Source organism: Pempheris klunzingeri, chromosome 23 (genome assembly GCF_042242105.1).
Source record: "Pempheris klunzingeri isolate RE-2024b chromosome 23, fPemKlu1.hap1, whole genome shotgun sequence".
Lineage (NCBI taxonomy): Eukaryota > Metazoa > Chordata > Actinopteri > Acropomatiformes > Pempheridae > Pempheris > Pempheris klunzingeri.
Window position 1 is genome coordinate 13,866,751 of NC_092034.1, and position 20,991 is coordinate 13,887,741.

At 41.6% G+C, this 20,991-nt stretch overlaps 4 protein-coding genes across 4 annotated transcripts; 3 read left to right on the forward strand and 1 right to left on the reverse strand.

The window, feature by feature from the left end:
* Positions 1-1,811: 1,811 nt before the first annotated feature.
* On the forward strand, positions 1,812-4,686 carry ugt5g1 (UDP glucuronosyltransferase 5 family, polypeptide G1). Its single transcript, XM_070854497.1, has 2 exons — positions 1,812-1,874; positions 2,979-4,686. The coding sequence occupies exon 2, from the start codon at positions 2,982-2,984 to the stop codon at positions 4,566-4,568; it is 1,587 nt and encodes a 528-aa protein (XP_070710598.1). The 5' UTR covers positions 1,812-1,874; positions 2,979-2,981; the 3' UTR covers positions 4,569-4,686.
* A 3,221-nt stretch (positions 4,687-7,907) lies between these two features.
* Positions 7,908-9,677, forward strand: LOC139222903 (G-protein coupled receptor 4). Its single transcript, XM_070854806.1, is given in 3 exon segments — positions 7,908-8,524; positions 8,857-9,209; positions 9,212-9,677. Coding segments are annotated over 3 exon segments (972 nt in total). The 5' UTR covers positions 7,908-7,943; the 3' UTR covers positions 9,250-9,677.
* Positions 9,678-10,940: 1,263 nt separating this feature from the next.
* On the reverse strand, positions 10,941-12,071 carry LOC139223264 (prostaglandin D2 receptor 2-like). The gene has a single exon (XM_070855240.1). The coding sequence runs from the start codon at positions 12,069-12,071 to the stop codon at positions 10,941-10,943; it is 1,131 nt and encodes a 376-aa protein (XP_070711341.1).
* A 5,916-nt stretch (positions 12,072-17,987) lies between these two features.
* LOC139223265 (uncharacterized) lies at positions 17,988-19,252 on the forward strand. The gene is made up of 5 exons (XM_070855242.1): positions 17,988-18,044; positions 18,167-18,490; positions 18,586-18,921; positions 19,000-19,125; positions 19,242-19,252. Exons 1-5 carry the CDS (start codon positions 18,002-18,004, stop codon positions 19,250-19,252), a joined length of 840 nt encoding a protein of 279 aa, XP_070711343.1. The 5' UTR covers positions 17,988-18,001.
* Positions 19,253-20,991: the final 1,739 nt, after the last annotated feature.

Here is a 20,991-nt window from a genome sequence, read left to right on the forward strand (position 1 = left end):
GGTCCTACCTCCTCTGGGATAAAGGACATCTGCAGCGCTGTCCCGACCAGTTCAGAGTTGGCAACAGGCGGCAAACGATAAGGCAAACGTGCACACACATTCTCATTGAGAGGATGCAGAAAAAGCTCTTAGATCCTATCCTGAGGAAAGACTATCTTTAGTTCTTATTCAGCAAGTCAGCACTGTTCCCACTCATGGATAAACATGGATCCCTCAGTTTTTTTGCCAGTGCTTACGCTGGCTTGATTAAATGTACACTGGTCTGCTCAGATGGCTTATTTATGTTGTTCTTAACACAAACGGCTGGGGCTCAGGAGATAAAGCAGGTTGTCCCCTGACCACAGGGTTTGTTGTAAGACCCTAACCTCCTCCTGTCAACATGTCAGAGTGATCTGAAGCAAGACAATGAATCCGAAGTGGATCAGGGAGCCAGCATCCTGAGTGGTAGCTTGCTACTATCCATGTGTGAGTGTGTGGGTGAGTGAGGAGTAAAAACCTTGTAAAGTGCTTTGGATAAAAACATTATATGAATGTAGCCATATGTTCATTAATACATGCTTGCAAACTAAAGAAAATAAGAGCTGTTGATCATATTCCCTTTGATTCTGCTTGTATGTTGCCAAATGCACTTTAGAAAGGATGTTTGACCACTTTGTCTGCATTCCTCTTGTCACACCTCTTATTATTATTACTATCATGTGTCCTTTCATGTACCCAGTCTACCAGCAGCAGACTTTCCTCCTCACACCAGCGTGACTTTCTTTATAATTCCACCTCTATTATAGTGTTTGGTGATGCTTATTAATTGCACGTGTTAAACGCTACTTGAGAACAAAATTTCACACATAAAAAGAACTTAGACGAGATCCTTGTCTCTGATTGGCTGTTCCTGCTCTGAGCACTCATGTGTTTGATCACGTGATCACTTAAAAGCTGCTCGTAAAAGTTACTGCTACACTTCACAGTAAGTATAAGTGATATGTGTTTCAATGCGTCTTGTTCTTCAGAGAAAGGGTGATTCTCAGAACTGATGATGTGGTTAAGCCCTGACCTGTGTGGGTCACACAGCCAAACATTGGCTTTTCACTCAGGTTAACAGTGGTGACTCTGGTTAAACTGTGAAGAAAGGGATCTCTGTGGTCTGCTGTTAACTCGAGCAGGCTGTTCCCTGGCTCAGGTTTATGTAACTCCACAGAGGCAGAGGAGAGAAGGGGAAGGCTGCGGTTCGCTGATATGACTGTCTAACAGCGACTGGTGCAGTTATTGTAATCACCAGTGTTCACTTTATTTTCCCCTTCGCTGTGTGACCTTGCTGCTTCCTCCCTCCCTCGTTCCCCGGCACTCCCGTCTCACACGCTCAGACTGTGTCCCGGTTTGTTTTCTTTTTTTCCCCTCCTGCACTCAAATAGGGATCTGTGAGAGATGAAACTGGCATCCAAAGAAATGAAGTGAGCTGAAGCCAAGCAGGAGACCAACTGATGAGTAACTTCACACTGAGCCACTCACAAAACAACAATGCACTGATTTACTACTCACCTAAATCTTTCAGATTTGTCTTGTACTGATTCTCTTAAATGGGTGAACATGTGAAGGGACAAAACAAATTGCAATGACGTGACATAGTTAAAACAAATGCAAAGAATTGGGTGATTCAAACTCTAACTTATTCACTTACACCTGGCTTTTTAACTTTGACGTTTGCTCTTAATTACAACATAAGTAATCTATTATCTACCTACTGGACTTTGGTCCAACGTGGGGCCTGAGTGTGTGAAGGCAAAGCTGCGCAGAACACAGATAACATATAGTATCCTGGCTCACTCAGGACTTGGAGCTCAAGCCCAACTCCTGGGCTTTGATACAACAAGAAATAGGTAAGGTATTTGATTAACTTCTAGATGAACAATAAAAAAAAAAAGAGCACCTCAACTAGCTTTAACTAAATATGTTTATGCCTTATGTACTGTAACACATTCATTTGATACAGGATGATATAAAAGGAAAACAGTAACATGTATGTCATATGTAATATGTCTATGTCATCATTCAGGGTTGGATAAGTTTAGTTTCAGCCTCTGTAGCTGATCAAATATGTGTTTATGTGCACAATGTTTTACTGAATGAGAGGAATGAGACACTTACAAAGAGTTTGCCTCTGGTTTTCTCTGTTGCTCTTAATGTGCTTGAACAATGATGATGTGTTAAAACTATTTTAAGAATACAAAGTATAATTTAGACTTCATAGGTACAGTGGATGTTTAGAGTTACACATTTATTGCACAGAGATTATTGCTGACAGATTTAAGTGTTCACAGGGATGGCTTGTGGTTAAACCATGGGCCTGTGTCTGCTTGTCTTGGCCTACAGATCTGTGTAGCGCCCACCAGAGGGGAGGAGTCAGAACAGGTTGCGTGCAGGGTGTGATGATCTACAGTGATGGTTTTCATTGGTGGGCTTAGATAGGTAGTGACCCTGTGCAGTATAATCGGCTTAGAAAATACCATAGATGGTCCACATGCAGCAGTAGTAGTAGCAAATCACACTGTGCTGAGCAGCACTCAGGATCTGTGAAACAGAAGGCGAAGGACAGAGAGGTCCCAAAGAGATAACAAAAAGTATGATAACAATCCTCGACAGATATCTATCCACAGTGGGTACAGACTAAACACCACTGCATTACTTTTTTGTTGTCAGCCTTTCAGATAATCATCGCAGATGATTTTGGCCTCATTTTGCAAGTTGAAATGTTAGTCCCTGCTGCATGGAGTTCCACAATGCCTTGCAAAGCAATTCTCAACCGTTCACTACAATACAGTATGCTGTACCACAAATTGTATGGCGGCACATTAGCACAGATTTGACGTGCTATTTTCTTTTATTTGTCACAATCAGGTTTAGACAGACAAGATGTATGAGGTATACCTTAAAGCTGACGGGTTTTTACCAATCTAATCATTTCAATCTGTTGGTTCTTGCAGGAAATGTCCAGCATGATCCCTGTATTCCTGACAGCACTCTGCTTCCTGTTGCTCAGGCCCACCAGTTGCAGTGGCAGCAGGATTCTGGTAGTGCCCGTTGATGGAAGTCACTGGATCAACATCAAGGTGATCCTCCAAGAGCTGCATGCCAGAGGTCACAACATCACTGTGCTGCGCTCTGCAAAGAGTTGGTACATCCCCAGTAACTCTTCCATTTATACTTCTATCAATGTGCGCATGCTGGAGGATGAGTCAGACAAGAGCTATTACAATAAAATGCTACTCAATGTTATGGAATGCCGCAGGTGGCCAACATTTCTACGCACTTTCTGCCAGCAACGCTTGATCACATCCATGTTGTCACAGGGCCATGAGATCCTTGCCAGAGCAGCTGCTACAATGTTAGATGACCCTGTTTTCATGAAGAAGCTGCAAGATGCCAAGTTTGACCTAATGTTAACGGACCCTTGTCTGACAATAGGGGTTCTTCTGGGTAGTTACCTCAAGCTGCCCATGGTTTTCAATGTGCGCTGGATAAATACTGGTGAGGCCCATTTCACCATAGCACCCTCTCCTGTCTCATATGTCCCTGTGTCCGGGAGTGAACTTCATGATCAAATGGATTTTCTTGACAGAATCAAGAACATGCTACATTATCTCTATAGTGTGGTTGAACAGCACTTTTTCATTAATCCGGCCTACTCAGATCTGATCCAGCGGCACTTTCCACCTGGAACTGACCTGTTGTCTTTGGAGCGTGCTGCAGATATCTGGCTGGTGAGAACGAATTTTGTCTTTGAATTCCCTCGGCCCACCATGCCCAATGTGGTCTACATCGGGGGGTTCCAGTGCAGAAAAGCCCGTCCCCTCCCTGCTGAGCTGGAGGCCTTCATGCAGAGCTCTGGTGAGCACGGGGTGGTGGTCATGTCTCTGGGAACGCTGGTATCAGCCCTATCTCGCGAGGTCACAGAGGCCATCGCAGCTGCTTTTGCTGAGCTCCCTCAGAAGGTGGTATGGAAGTTTGTGGGTGAAAAGCCGTCATCTCTGGGGAATAACACCCTGCTGGTGGACTGGTTGCCTCAAAACGACTTCTTGGGACACCCCAAGACTCGTGCCTTTGTAGCCCATGGAGGCACCAACGGCATGTATGAGGCCATTTACTATGGCGTTCCCGTTCTGGGCCTGCCCCTCATCTTGGATCAGTTTGACAATGTACTACGGCTGAAGGTGCGCGGGGCAGCTCGGCTGGTGGAAGCCAAATCACTCACCAAAGACGACTTCCTGGAGGCTCTAAAGGACATTTTGGAGACTCCCTCATACCATAACAACATCCAACGCCTCTCACAGCTACACCAAGACCAGCCAATGTCTCCTATGGACACAGCCATTTTTTGGATTGAGTTCGTCATCAGGAACAAAGGAGCACCCCATCTGCGGTCAGCAGGTTTTAATCTGCCTTGGTATTCCTACTTCTGTCTGGATGTGGCTGCTTTAATTCTGTCCCTAATTGCAGCCTTCGTCTGGACTTCAGTCTTAGTCTGCAGGACTCTCTGCTCCCGAAGGTCCAAGAGAAAAATGAAAGCAGAGTAACTGATTAGAACAAAACCTATGCTTAGTCTCTGCAAAGTGTTTTATCATCCACAAAGAAGTGGAGTTTAACAGCAACTGACTCTCATTTGCAGTTTAGCAACATTTCTGCCTCATATTCTTAGTTTTTTCTGTAAATCAGTACAAAATGCAGACAATCTTGTGTTAGAGATGTTTTTTACAAGTGAGGGGTTGTCTAATCCACACAGAGATTTGTCAGTTTTTGTCCTACATACTTATATATAGGATTCATGTCCTACTAAAATATATAACCTGGAACTGATTTGATGTCACGCAATTATCCTCAAACCTTAATTATACTCTTTAAGTTTCCCAATCATAGATTTGCTTTTCTAAGCTATTTTACATAGTTGTAGCTCTAATTGATTGCAAAAGTCCATACATTTTCACCACAACGTGTTATCAGACTGCTCTGACCTGAGAGTAAACTGGTGGTATGTGGTACAACATGTTGTCCAACAGTAGCATATCAAAGTGAAATAAAACAAAAGTATTTGCCTGACATTACTAACACACATACAGTAAACATTATCAAAGACTTCCAATTAAGGGACAAAAAGAGAACCAAAAATGGTGATATACATGTAGATATTCACAGATCTACTATCTAAGTTGCATGTCATTATGAACAGAGACACTTAGAGTTTGTCTTATGTGCACTATGCTGTCATCATTGTATAAATGTAAAAAGCATGTGTGATGGGAATTGTCATATATTACATGAATGCAACACTGTACCTTTAAACAGAGTTTAATTGCAAACACATTTGGAGTCTTATCATGAGGTCACTTCAGAGCTGCAAAGCAGAAACAAATGTAAGATCAGATTATGGTGTGCACAATTGTTTTTGTAGCTGCTAAATTTGGAAAAGAACCTTGGACCAGGTCAAGAAGAGGGCTCAGGCACTGAGCAGTAAAGGCCTCTGGTCGAAATGAATGTACCCACTAGATTGTAGCAGGCCTGAAGATGTTTCACCGGTGGTAAAATGTTTTCACAAGTCAGTTTGGAATTTTATCTTACCTGCACAAATTTTGTAAAAAAAATAAAAAAAAGGAAAACTAACATTTTTGTTCAGTGATTGAGCAATGCGCAATGTATGGCGGCGATACAGAGGAAAGATAAAAACAGGAGCTGATGAAGTGACATGGAAAATGGGTTGCATACAATAACATATAAAGTATGCCCAGTGCACAGTGGTTCACACCTAATTCCAAAGAGCCGCCTACAGAGGGCCCCACATGTGCTGTCGTGGTGACGATGTGCTGGTTGGTTGCAACAGTAGTAGTTTTAATATTTACTCAACAACTCCTATAGCTTCATTAAGGACTGAACATGTAGATATTAGAAGAGAGAACATGATCATAGAAATTAGTCTTAATGTAGCACTTAAGCATATTGGAGTATGCAGTAAAATGAATGGATGTTTCTCCGTATCTTTCCCCTCACTAGCACTTTGACAGATCAATCAGCTCACCTTTCTGTCTGTTCTCATGCAGCAAATACCACAGCTCCACCGTCTTTCATCAGCATGGTGACTTTTTGAGTGACAGAAAGATGTCGAAGTGAGGTCGTCAGTTTTCACACTGCAGCCTCCTGTATGATTTTTGATTCGCAGAACTCCATAGTGGCGCCCAGGCTTAAGCTGCTTAAGCATTTAAGCTTGGACCCCGTTTGACCCAGTGCTCCCCATTGAAATGGCTTCATCTCCATCTTTCTATGTGCATACCATATGCACAACTCCCTATTCAATGACAAAATGATACTTTAGCAGAAAACAACCTGCAATAACAACTTATCATGCTGCCTCTAAACTCCAGGTACACTTCGCCTTGGAGTTGACGAGCTGATATCTGTCTCATAATGTCTAGTGTGGCCTACACAGGAGCATGGAGACCTTAATACAGAGCTCTGGAGAGCATAGCATAGTAGTAATCTCTCAGGGGACTTGTCACTTTATGAGTTATGATCATGGATTATTCAGTAAATCAGAGATTGGTGACATTTAAGGGAAACAAAGTGAGTAATTCGGCCCTCCTCCCTTTGAAACCATGTTGTAAAAATACTGCCTAACACCCATTGTCTCAACATACCCATTCTTCCCCCAAAACAATTTCAATTGTGTATGATTTTTTTCTCCCAATGGTGCCTGAGCAAAGTTCACTGTGGGTAAATTACACAATATTTATGTAATTACACACACTCAATGTCTACAAAGTGTGCAAATGTTTTCAGTCTTCAGTCTGCTGAGCTCTTCAGGGCTGTTTTCTGCACATGCTTTCTGTGGTTTGAATCTTGTCTGTCAATCAACTCTAGATCTAAATCAGATATACACACAGTCGTTCTTGTTTTTTGGCACATAGGAGGACAATGGCTGGACTTACATTAATTCTCTGGAGGCTAACGATACGGTAACCTTATCAATAACAATAATGTTCCCAACCCCAACCAGAATCCTAGGCCGTCTTTATTTTAACCTAACCCTAACAATAAAAAAACAAGCCAAACTAAATATGATGTAAATCTTCTTTCTGAGTCTGCATACTTGTTATAATACACAGTAAAATCCATATTCAAATGTGTTGAAAAGAATGTTTAAATACAGCAGAGCAGAAGGGTTAATGTGTTTCATGGCACGTAGCCAGCAACCGACAATCTAAAGGGCATTAGTGGATACCCTACATCAGTTCCTCCCCTCACAGCTCACTCCCCTGGCCACCTTAATCATTCTGTCCACCACTGGAGTAAGAGAGACGGAGAGAAAGAGAGAGTGCATGTTTTTGTTCTAGGGCAGGGAAGGCGTTCTCCTGCCTCAGGATGTTGCCTTTAAAGCTGAAGAAGTGGGTTTCCTGTGGAGGAAACGATCACAGAATAGACAAGGCTTGGTCGAGACACCGTGTTCCAGCATTTCTTGAGTACAGGTCACCCAGCTGCAGAGCGAGCAGCAAGCTTTTGTGGAACAAAGTTGCTCGCGCCGGCTGGAGAGGTGAGGGAGAAGTCTTGGTTTAAATGGTAAGGTTTTACTGCTCATGCATGTGCTGACCCTCTGAGAATGCTGGTGTTATCTGCTTTGCAGGTATTTGTTTCCCCTGATGGATCCTGGATGCTTTGAAGACTGGTTGACTGACACCCCAAAAACTCAACCTGACCTCTTCCACAGGAGAATGCATTTATGAATAATACAGAATGGACAAATGAAAAGTGGATTTATGAAACTGATAACAACTGAGACTTTTTGTCTTCATCTTTAAAAGAATGAATGGGTTTTTCTACAACAATTTATCTTCCTGCAAATATCAATCCATGTCTGAGTGAGGTCACCTGTAGTTTCCTATGTCAGGTGCTTGACCAACAGAGACATGTCCAATGACAGCTGTAACCTCCCCTTGAACACGGACACATTTGGACTGACTTGTATCTATGGGGTGATCTTCTCTTTGGGTCTCCCCAGCAACCTGCTGTCTCTCTGGGGACTGTACCATCTGGGCCGCTCAGGTGGAGGAGGCTGCCAGCTGGTCTACATCCTCAACCTGCTGCTGTCAGACCTCCTCCAGCTGCTCACTCTGCCACTGTGGATCCTTTATCTTCAAGGGAATCACCGCTGGCCCTATGGCCAGCTAACCTGCGAGCTGGTGGGCTATGTGTTTTACGTAAATGTCTACGCCAGCGTCATGTTCCTGTGCCTGATAGCGCTGGACCGCTGCCTGGCTATTGTGTACCCACTGAGCAGCCGCAGCGTGCGGACTGTCAGGGTAGCAGCGGTGTCCGGTGTGGCAGTTTGGACCCTCACCTTCCTTTTCTGTCTGAGTGGGCTTCTGCCATCAGTGTTTGACTCTGACAGACTGCTGTGTCTGGAGCAGTACCCCGTCAGCCCAGGGTACGCCCACTTCAAGATCATCACTGTGGCTCTTGGCTTTCTTCTGCCATGTGCCATACTGGGGTGAGTTAACCCAGTGAGCATATTCCTCATGTAAATGTAAATAGTGTGTCTTGAAACCTGCTCATGTAAAGGTTGTGTGGTCAAATGACCTTTTTAATGCAAATGAACTTCTTGGACACAGACAAATTTGATTAGCAGAAAGAAGTAGAAAAGCAGACTATTTACCAAACTCAAAGTGAAATAGTAGAATAAAACTTAAAGAGAATTGTAACACAAATGAGGGTGAAATGAGGGTTAAAACTGAAAGGAACAGGAACATCAGATTTTCCTGTCCTCAGGGGGATATTGTTCCATTTTGTGTATTCTCATCTGCAACTCTCCTTCCTCCTCAGCTACACCTCCGCTCACATTGGGGTGACACTCCGACGATCTCCATCTCTCTCTGATCATGAGCGGCACAAAATCGTGGGCATCCTCGTCGTGATCACCTTCAACTTCATTGTTGTGTTTGGACCCTATCACCTTGTGGGTGGATACAGATTTGTGTCCCTGCTGCTGACTGATGAGCCATGTGGACTGGAGAGTTCCATTTTCCTCACATATCGCCTGTGCTACGGTCTGACCAGCCTCAACACCCTGCTGGATCCCCTCTTCTACATCTTCCTCTGCCCTGATGCACGGTTAGAGCTCCAAAGGTCCCTGTCCTGTTTGAGAAGGGGGCAAAACACCCGCAAAAAGATTTCCCTCAGCACCAGAGCTCATTCAGACAACCAGAGGGAGAGTGAAACTGGACATAATAATCTGATAACAATATAACTTGGATAGACCAAAGACCTGATTCCTGGTATTTAGTCAAATCAACTGTGCCACCCAGTGGAAATGCTGGTGTACAGTTTCTGTACAGTGTGAGTTTCAACTCTCATGGACAGGCCCTACGTTCATTTGCCTCAGACAGTTTCAACCTCGTAAAGAGAGTGCCACTAGTTGCGTTTTTAAGTGATGGTCATGCAGCAGTAGCACCTAAACAGAAACATTTGTCAGAGCGCAAACTGTTGCTCACATAAACTCAACATGATATAATTCAGTAGAAATATACCCCATAGCATAAAAGCAGACATATGCAGCCAAATGAAATACAATGTGTGTGTTATGTGATACTTCTTTTTACTACGTTTGTTTATTTTTGAAGATCCTCATCGCTGTATGGAAATGAACCATTGTGGGCATTTCACTGTCAAACTATTTTGTACTTCTTGTTTACAACAATTAAAAGTTCATGCTCAATCACCTGTTTGCTGGCAGTCATTTTAAAAAATAGGATTGTGTGAATCACTGTGCATACACAAGCATGCCTATGGTTATATATGAGTAACTGCAACACCAGAGAGCTTTTCTTTTTTTTTTATTAATGTTTAGAAATGTCACATTATCAGAAAGTATAGACATCAAATGAAAGATGAAGCAGATATACGGAACTATACAATGTTTGAGACATTTATTCTCTTTTATCTAAGCACAATAGGTGAATTACATAGCAATATAATAAAAATGCTGTATCTCCAAACACTGTCAGCTCCTGCAGTTATTGACAGCATTTAATGTGAGACACCTCGTGTCTGTGACTTATGGTCCAACTACAAATAAGCAATAGTGCAGTATTAGTCGTTCAACAAAATACACAGAATATCAGTCAAGCATCTAGGAAAATCATGTATAATCAATGCTACATCAGTCAGATAATCTTAGCAAACACTTGGCTGAGACATCTGAAATACCATAAATTCTCAAATGAAAGCTGGGATTCAAATGATGGTCATAAAAGCTGGAGGCCTGGCCAGCACAAACACATCAAGCACAGTCACTTCTGAAGACTAGGTACTCTACAATGACTTGTACTCTAAAGCTCACATGATAAATGTAGCATAATGTACATTTGAATCCCACTCCAGTCCAATAGATTCTTCTCTGATGTCTTTTAAAAATTATCAAGTTTCCATCAATGATATATGGGTCAACTGAATAGATTTTAATTTGAAACATCTGCGCAGGAAAATACAGTAAAATGGAAGTCAGGGGAATTTGGAAGCAACAGGTGATGAATGAAAGCTGCATTTTCTCAGCAGCAGATTGATGAGCATGAAATGACTTGTACTGATGAGAGTGATGCTCTGGAGTGCATATTATCCTGACTTTAGAAAGACAACAGGTAAAGGTGGGTTAAGTTTCAGGTTTGCATTAACAGCAAACAGCATCAACAGGAAATTCAAACTGGAGCAGATCCGAATGGGGGAGCTGAGCTTCTAACAATGGTATGATCAGATATAGTTAGAAAACTACAAAGTTACAAATAAAGGCCTGTCTCATATAGAGACCTGACTGTAATAGGCCAAATAAAGGGTGGTTCTCCGTGCAGATGATGTAAAATAAAAGCCTGGCCACAATTAGAGAATACAATGGTACATTTTTGCTTTTTTGTTCAGTTCTGATCAGACTTGACAAGACTTTTATTCACCTCATGCTCTTCTGTTTTCAGACTCAAGGATGGAACAGAATTTTTATGTCTCACCACAAGCTCGGAGGTGCTGATAGAGCTGCGAACAGTGCTGCGGCGCCGCGCCAGCTCTGCCAGATCCTCAACCAGAACACTCTCCATCACTGCACCCAGAGAATGTCTTATCTTATTACACAGGTCAGGGCAGCTGAACACATACAGAATGGGGTTAAGAACACTGTTAAGGAACCCGATGGTTGCTGAGATTGGAAGGGCCCTGCCTGCAAATCTCTGTACAGAATGCCCGCTGGGGGCCATCACCTCCATGATGATGAAACAGTGGTACGGAGCCCAGCAGAGTACAAAGCTCACCACCACAGCCATTACGAGCCGAACAAAACGGAAAGGGCGTCGACAGCCTCTGCGCGCCAAGCTGGCATTCACAGTGCCATAGCTGAGGATGATGATTAGTAGAGGGATCAGGAAGGCTAGAAAGAACTTCATGAAGGCCAAGGCCTCCTTGCGGTGTTTACATAAAGATCCAAGGTCAAATGGCTCACTAGGGAGGAGTCGAGCATAGTTGTAGTAACACTGGATCTTTCCGTTAGGTTGGGGAATGGTGTCACGGAATATGTAGAAGGGGATAGTGCAGAGCACAGCCATGGCCCAAATCACCCCACATATCTTCCCCACTAGTGGGACGTTCCTGTGGTTCTGGGCCCAGACGGGTCTTAGCACCACCAGGCAGCGGTCGAGAGAAATGGCCGTCAGCAGGAAACCACTGACAAACATGTTGAGGAAGAAGATGGAGGAATGAATACGACAGAAGGTCGTGCCCAACGTCCAGGTGTGGCCGCGGGCCATGTAGAGGGTGAAGAAGGGCAGGGAGCTGGTGGCCAGCAGGTCAGAGGCTGCAAGGTTCAGGATCCAGATGCTGATGATAGAGCGGCGGACATGGAAGCCCACGACTCCGAGGATGAGGAGGTTCTCCATGATGCCAATGGAGGAGAACAAGCCGTGGAGGGAAATTGTAAAGTAACTCAAAGAACTCATCCTGGCTGTTTGGTTTGACAGACTGCTGATATTCGTCCTCTGGCTGACAGGACAGAACACCATCTTGGAGGAAAAACGTCTCGATGCCGTACCGAACTGCTGTCCTTGAACTTAGTCTTTTGCCTCAGACTGCTGAGATCTACAACAGATATTAGAACAACAAGCAATTATAATGTTGACTAAGACTATGAAAAGGACAGATCTTTTTTCTGAACTGTTTGTTATGATGCATTATATCTGGTGTCACGGCTCACAGGTTATTACAGGGTTTTAACTCTAAAGCGCACTTATATAGTCTCCTTTTCAGTGGCTGACAGTGTATGATTACTCAGATATTTAGTTAGGCCTATAATAATTCAGTGTCAACTCAATACAGTTCAAGTGGTTCATTGAATGACAAAAATGAGTTGAAGTCTGTGGTTAAACTAATTATGCAAAGGCTATATTAAGATGAATTACATTTTCACACGAGTCACAAGCACCATTGCAGCTGACATGCAAATGATCTGTGCACCTTTCATTTTATTTTGTTGTACTATCTTTACCTTAGTATTCATTAAAGTAAAGTAAAGTAAATAGTATAGCAGCAATAGCAGTATAGCAGTGTGTAAGTGTGTAAGTGTTCTATTGTAAAACTGAAATTTACCTGTGAACCCTGAGTTGAAGAACATAATTTTTGTCTCTTTCAAAGCAGTTTGCAGCCTTGGTGGTGCCACTGTTCGTCTCTGCGATCTTATCTTTCACATTTCCCACATCCTCTCTGTAATTCTTCATATTCTTTTCAAGGTCACTTGCGAAGTGTAAGTGCCTGCCAATGTGATCTGATCATTTTAACACACCACTGTAAAATATCTTAATACGTTTTACGCATAGCAATGAATGCAAAGGCTCACATAACTGCTGAACCACAATGTTTTTTGGGGAGGAGAATGTCCTGCTAAACACAGACGTAAATGCTTGAATTGGGAATGATGTAGCTGTAACAGTTACGTGCACTAAAGCAGGTTTTTGGATGAACCCATGGTCCAGCCATTTGTGGTTATCACTCTGCTGCTGATACAAACTTTGCAAGAACAAACAAATATAGTTTTTCCAAGTCTACCTTTTGCATAACATTTCACCAATTTCCAGTACACATTCATTATAATGGGTGAAAAAACACTAGCGACAATGGTGGATTTATCTGGTTCATTGCAAGACACTGACTCTGAAACTGAAACATGTGAAAAGAATAGCCTCTACATTAACTTAACCCTTTGAGTAAACACATAGAGCCTCTAACAAAAAGGTCACTCACCCGCTCCTGTGTCTGGCAGGTCTGATGGTCCCTCTACTGTTACAGAACTGTTTGATACAGTACTCAGCACTAGCCTCATGGGCGTAATAAGTGTAGTAATAGGAAGTCACAAACCTCAAAAGGAACTCAAAGTCTTCTCAGCAGTTCATGTACAATACCTATGAAACCAGCCTAATGTGACAAGGCCTGTGGGGAGCTGTTGACATGAATAAATTCTGTTTGGTCTGTTGGTTTCTTCTCAGAAACCATGAACGAGCAAATGAGTTGTATTTCATAGAGCAATTACTCTTGAAGTTAAAGATGAAGGAATCAACTGTGGTAGAAAATACACTGTGTGAGGTGCAAATGTTACCCCCCAGGTCACCATATTACATTCCAGTATTCAATTTTGGAAATTTTTGAAAGTGTGACAATTTGGTTAACAAACGGTCTTTCAAATATTACAGCTCATTCAAAAATGAAATGTTGCATTACATCACTTATTTTGGACAAGCATATAATTTTTTCTTGATGTGCCACAACAATGTGATGAATGTAATTCTCCCAGAGATACTGTAAATCAGAGCGTTATCTCCAGTCCTAAGGAAGTTAACTATTACTATGTGGTAGGTACTGAAGTCCGGCCAGAACTAACAAACATCATTTTCACTTTCACAAGTCACTCATGGCAGTCAACAAAGAAAGAGCAACACTGGAATATATTCAAATGTAAACTTGTGTTAATACACACAAAAGCACATTTATCAATTCCAGCTGAGGGCCTTGTACTAAACACAGCTTTCTTTCAACAATTTATTGCATTGTTTTTTTCTATTATTTCCTTTGCTCTGTTTTTATCCTTTATATTTACTTTATTATTATCATTATTATTTTATTCATCAGGGTTATTTTATGAACCACTGTGAACACATAATGTACCTCCTGAGAATAGATTAGATCTCATTGACTTACATGAAATGTAACCTGACCTACTCTGAGCCTCATAAGGCAAGACACTAAAGATGAATAGGGTAAAAAAAAAAAAAAAAAAAGCTTAGAAATTGCATGTTTAAATATGCAAATGAGGTATTATCTTGTTAGATATGATATATATATATATATGTAAATCAGGCTGAATGATATATGAACAAACCCTCTGTAACAACCTTTGGAATAAAAACTGTATGTAAATATGTGGACAGTTTGAGCCCTAAGTATGAGAGCTTTTAAGGATTTGACTATTGACAGATGCTAATAAACAACGTGTACTAAAACAGCAAAATGTGCAATAAAAGAAATTACACATGTTATAGAGGCCAAACAGCCCTAAATCTCAAAATTGACAAGTGCATGAAAAACTGATGTCTTTGCCTGTGGTATATGGTACAGTACAACGTTATAGATACTTTGGAATTGGGTGAAACTCACTTTAAACGCCTATCAAATTGGATTCATATACCAGAACAGAGCTTGTTTATATAGCCAAACTATCTACGCGGGATTATGTTGCCTATGCTGCCTTCACCCTGAAACCACTAGATGCTATCTACCAAAGCTAGACACCTTATTACTCAGTTATCGGACTCACCAGTTGCGTGGAAAGGTTGGTCATCGCTGACATCTACAAGGCATCAGCATAGTTCTGTCTTCATCTGAAAGGCCTTCCTATCCAAGTAGCTGAGATTTCCAACAACTCTACATGAGCTGAAAGTGAACAACCATGACACCAGATCACAGATACTAGCTCTCAAAGTTCCTCATACCATCTGTGAATAGGGAAGGGACACACCTCACTGCTGGAATGAGCAAAGTGAAGTTAGAGACACTTTTTCCTCTCAAGAACTTTCATCTATGTTTAATCAATGTTAATCTGGCTATTTCCAAGGGTTTATACTAAATTCAGAAATAACTGTATTAGAGTTGAAAAAAAGAAAACTGAAATTTGTGAAATTCCAATGCCAAAGTGCAGCAACAATAACATACAAACACGGAAACATGCTCCATGAAAGGAAGGACCAGCAGAAAGCCAAAAACAGCACCAGAAAAACCCGCAATGCAACCAAAGTCCTCCAGGCCTCTAGGGAGAGCGTTAAGTGGAACGGCTTGGTTTTTAAGGGAGAGAGCAGATGAGAAAGAAAAGTGGAGAGAAAAGTAAGATTAAAAGTAAAGTGTAAAGAGGCGACCTAAAATGGTGTGTCTTCTTTTTTTTTTTGGTTGCCTCTTTGCTGCAGCACAGCTCTGCTAATGGAAACGTTTTGGGCCATCATAGCTTGTTTGCCGCTGTCAGCCAGTGTACCGAAGATCTCAAGGAAAGAGAAAAGGAGCAAAGCAGAAGTTACCATACATAGTTACAAGGCAGGCTGTCACGTGGTGACAAGACTCCAACTGGTGATTTACGGCAGTCCAGGACATCACTGTCTGTACAAATGCTGAGAAATATGGCTCCATGTCCGTCTCCTCACCCAGTGTGAGGATGCATACGTCTGTGATGAAAACAACCTACAGAGTTGAGTGGTTTGTGTTTTAGGTTTTCACTGATACCTGCTGGTCCACTGTGGTGTTGACACATTTTGTCTCCTCAAACCTTTTCTGGCAGTTTCTGTTCCCATTATTGCCCATGTGCATTTTAATGATATGTCTCTTTGTCTGTGTGTCTGATATAAATTAACTAATGTTCATATGGTGATTAAGGAAAAAAATAACGTGACAAGCACTTACTTCTGCTTTTGGTCTCACCCTGTTGTATGTGTGTTGTATGTGTGTGTTTGGGCGTGTGAGTGAGAGAATGAGAGTGTCTGGGCTTCGTAAAAATACCATCCCTCTGTTGTTTTTGTAATGGTTTCTCACAGTTCAGTCACAAGTCGAACATACCAAGCTTTCTGCCTACTAGTACTGGTAATATGATGACACAAACCACTCAGAAAACATGCAGTTCACCAGTCTGCAGAGTAAGATTAGAAAGATTAGATATGGAATCATTGTTAGTTATTGATGTCAATATGTCACAATATGACTTCGGGTGAGAGATGGGGTACACCGTAGACTGGTCACCAGCCAATCACAGGGTCAAAACATAGAGACAGACTACTACTCACACTCACACCTATGGGCAATTTAGAGTCACCTTCTTGCTGTGAGGCAACAGTGCTAACCACCACACCACCATGCTGCCCTGCCACAGATACATTTAACAATATTACTGTAACGCTCTTGTCAGTCGCTAATGTTAAAGACTACAAACCAAACCAGAAATATTGGTGCATTCATGAAGTCACAGATAAAATCTAACATTCACATTAGGACAATTACAAAATCAGCTTACTATGATCTTAAGAATATATAAAGAACACCATGACTAACTATGTCTCGGCAGGATTTGGAAAACAGTATTCATCATTAGTAGACTTTTAGTAGACTTGATCACTGTAATGAGGTCGTAAAAGGGTTTGTGTTAAAAGCCCATCAGACAGCTGCAGCTGATTCGTATTGCTTCTGTTGGAGCCCTCACTAAGATCCGGGATGAGGACGCTATCAGTCCAGTTTTCAAATATTTACTGTGGTTTCCTGTTTGTCAAAGAATTGATTGTGAAATGTTACTGTTGGTTCATAAAGCACTGAATGGTTTAGAAGACAAAATATTGCCCAGAACTTGCAGATGGTCTGTGGCAAGTCTGCTGACCGTCCCAGAGCAGAAGCATTCAGTTTTGAGCACATCTGATTTGACGGTCTGATTTTTTATTTTATTATTTTTTTAATTAGTTTTGATAAATGAAAAAGCCCACAAATATAAACATAAGACCCCCACACCACCCACTCAACAAAAAGAGTCATGACAGCACCTAAATCAAGAAATGCACCTGTATAAAAAAATTATACATATATAAAACATACAATACTGTAGACATACAAGACACTATTAGGCCACTAGTTTTCAGAGAAAGAGGAAAGGAAAGAAGACAAATTCATAAAATGAGGATCTGAGGAGCAGCATTTCGTTTTTTATGCATAAGGGCTGAAGATGTTTCTGTCTGCACCACATTGTGACTGCACTGTTATTTTTATTGTCCTGTTTAATCCATAATCCATATTTTTACACCATTTTACACCTATACTGTGTTTCTTTTATGCATTTGCTTAATGCACCTTTTCTGTCCTCAATTCAAAAGTCTTGCTGCTGAAAGGTGCCTGAGAAAAGAAAAACACACAGCATGAGGCACTGACTGCTGAGTATGAGGCAATAGCAAACATGTTCTGCAAAAATGATGCCCCCCTCAGGCCAGTTGGTGTAACACCTGCATAAGTTGACAATAGTTATGTGAAGCATCATTGGCGTGAAGAAAAGGATGCAGAATCTTAGCACACGCAAGCCTGATGCACTTTATACATCTGAAAACACATCTAAACCAAAGAATGTGTAACAAAAGTGGAGAAAGTTGCTGGTTTACCCAAGGTTAACAGATACCAAGTCGTTTCTTTGGATGAAGACATCTGCTGTTTTGAGTGCAGGAAATGTGTCTAATTTACTGCAAAAAAAAAAAGATAGATGTGGTGAATAAGCCAAAGTGGCAAATCAGAGCTTCTCACTTCCTTTGGTGCAAGTGTTGACACCCACAAAACTGCATCAGCTGGGCTACGTACAGACATTTTTCCGCTAACAGTGCAGCTATCTTTCTTTGACCTCTTTACTCAAACTGCAATCATCAACGGAGAGTGAAGGATGTTGGAGTTTTATTTGCTCTTGGTTCCTCTTTTTAGAGCCCGTAAGTCAAATAATTTATAGGTGCCATAAATCTTAGTGAGCGACTTTGACATGGAGCCTGAGAGGAGATTTCTGAAGCCTCTAAAGTGATATTTGTATCCATCATTTATCTCTGTGTTCCAGATGGCGCTCTGCTGTACGCTACCGAGGGACAGAATGTGACTTTGCCGTGTTTCTATGCCTCCAACGTCAATCATTTGGTTTGGTACAAACAGGTTCCAGGGGAGCAACCTCGAATAATATCCTATTTCTACAAACATTTACCAAAGCACAATGGCTTCCACAACCATTTTAAAAACAACAAACGCTTTTCGGTTCATTCTGGAGAAGGGTTCTACCATCTGAACATTTCTAATGTCCTGGACTGGGATTCAGCCATGTACTACTGTGGAAAAACCAATGTGGCCTTCACTGAATTTGATAATGGAACTTATTTAGTTTTAAAGGGTATTGTGCCTTTTATTTCAGTTATTGGACACTTTTTTTTTATACAGTTATTTCCATTTGATTTTGCATCTGATAATCCTATTTAAATTTTTCAGAGCGTCGAGGGTCTTTCCTCCAGCAGCCGGCGTCTGCCTCTGTGGAGCCCGGAGGATCTGTAAATCTGACCTGCACGGTGCACGCTGGAAGCAGTGACACAGATCACAGCGTCTACTGGTTCAGAAAGGATTCAGCAAACTCTCATTTGGGAACCTTGTACATCCACACGGGCAGCAGCAGTCAGCGTGCACAGCCTCCAGAGTCTCCTGCACAGAGCTGCGTCTACAGCCTGTCCAAGAGGAATGTGAGCCTGTCTGATGCTGGGACGTACTACTGCGCTGTGGCTTCATGTGGGCAGATACTGTTCGGGAAAGGAACAAGGCTGAATGTTGGAGGTGAGCAAATAACTAAAACTAAATTTAAGCCATTTCCTTTCCTCTGTTTGGTCTACCTTGCTTTTTATGTTTTCTCAGAGAACCAGGGTGTCCCTGTGTTGATGCTGTGCGTGGCTGCAGCTCTGCTCGTGTCTGTTATCTTGAACATCATCCTGATCAGTATCCACTGCAAAACGGCTCGGAGAAAATATCATCATTCTGGAGGTACAACTCACAAATATTTACCAGAGATGAAGTTTGTCTGCCTGCGTTTATGATGAAAAGGAGAGGAAAGTGTTATTCATTCAAATTTAAAAATCATATTTTCTGTGGTGTCTCAGCGTGCAAATAGTTCTGTTCGGATTTTGAGCCAACTGTCTCTTCCTCCGTACAGTTAAGGTGAATGGAATTTCATTTGAGGTGCTCACAGCATTTAGAAAATGCATTTAAGTTCTATTTTTCAGAAACTATGTTGGTGTTGAATAATCCACAGACATCACTGTGAACAGTTTCCATTGGAACTTTTTTCTCTCTACGAAATATTACCTGTTTCTCATAATTTGGGTGAACTGACCCTTTAATGATAATGATGACTAGAAGGTAATGGATTTTTTTATAATAGGGCTGATCCAATCGAGTGTCAGAGAATACACCGCTGACAGCCAGGTAAGCTCAAAAAATCCTCCCAACACTAGTTAATTATTGTAATAACTTAGATATATAAAGATCATTTAGCGTCTAATCGTTTTGCTTTCTTGCTTCCTATATAACGAGGAAATGGACGCTATGCAGTACGCAGCTCTGGGCTTCAAAAAGAGGCAAAGTAAGAAGACACGGAGGAGCACAGAGAAGGAGACGATTTACTCCGAAGTGCGAATATCAGACTTCAATTGATTTTTGTTGGTTCACCGAACTGAACTTTCTACACCTCCAACCATCACAGCTGCTCTCTTTCTAATGGCTGTAATCTCAATTCTTATGATATTATTAGAATAACGTTTGTGTTTTTAACACATTTGATCATCTTTAATCCTGCATATGCTTAACTGTAATGTTAAAACTATACTTTTAAGATAAAAAAAAAACTACAAAACTAATTTTTAAACACCCTTTTTACTGGATTTAGTGGCGAACACAGATCATCATTCCTTAGTGAAATGTATTTTACATCTCACTCAGCAAAATCAATGATGTTTGCTTTATGATCAAGTGATGAGCATCATAAAAAACGGCAACCAATAATTAGATAGATATGTTCCTAACCAGCTTATTCTTTGTGTTGTTTGTGGAGTAAGATTGTATAATCTAAACAGGAGGGGAAACCTTTATCCAAACAAAAAGCTACTATGACTTCAGGCTGATTTACCCTCATCTACATCTCTGGCCATGGCTAAAGGGGTATTGCGACGATTCACTATAGCTCTTTCATAAAGTCAGGGGCAGATAACAAAAGAAATGAAACAACAGAGGCTGAAATCCTGTAACTTTTAGTCCCTTGAGTGTGTTAAGCTGTAAAAACACTGGATCCTATATTTCCCATAATGCAACCATACCATCAGCATTATTTTTTCAGACTCTGGGACGCTGCAGAGTCACAGCAGACATTATACAACCGTTTCCACAGGCTGTGTAGGTCTCACCATGACAAGTAACCTGAACTTCACGTTTAAACTTGGTGGACTGCCCCTTTATCAGGTTGCTCCTATTCAGTTTGTTGTGTGCAGTTCAGCTCCTGTTCAACAGGGGGCAGCAGTCCACCTACAATAGACATCACATGAGGGCTCCATGGTGACGCCGACACTTAGCCGCGACCACCAGGCAGCCAAGCTTGGAAACGTATGTATTTCATACATTACAGTTCATGTAGTGATGACAAAAGCAATGCTCAGTTACAGTTTTCAGGTCAAATTACACATTTTGTCTTTTTATTATAGAATTACATGAGCCAAAACACAATGAGGTCAGCCTTCAATCATCTTAATCACGTATTATAATCAAATCTGACAAAATCCAACATTTTCACTGTCACTGTTGCTTCTATCCTACATCCCAGCGATCCTCAGAAAACAAAAACATCAAGTTGAGAACTTT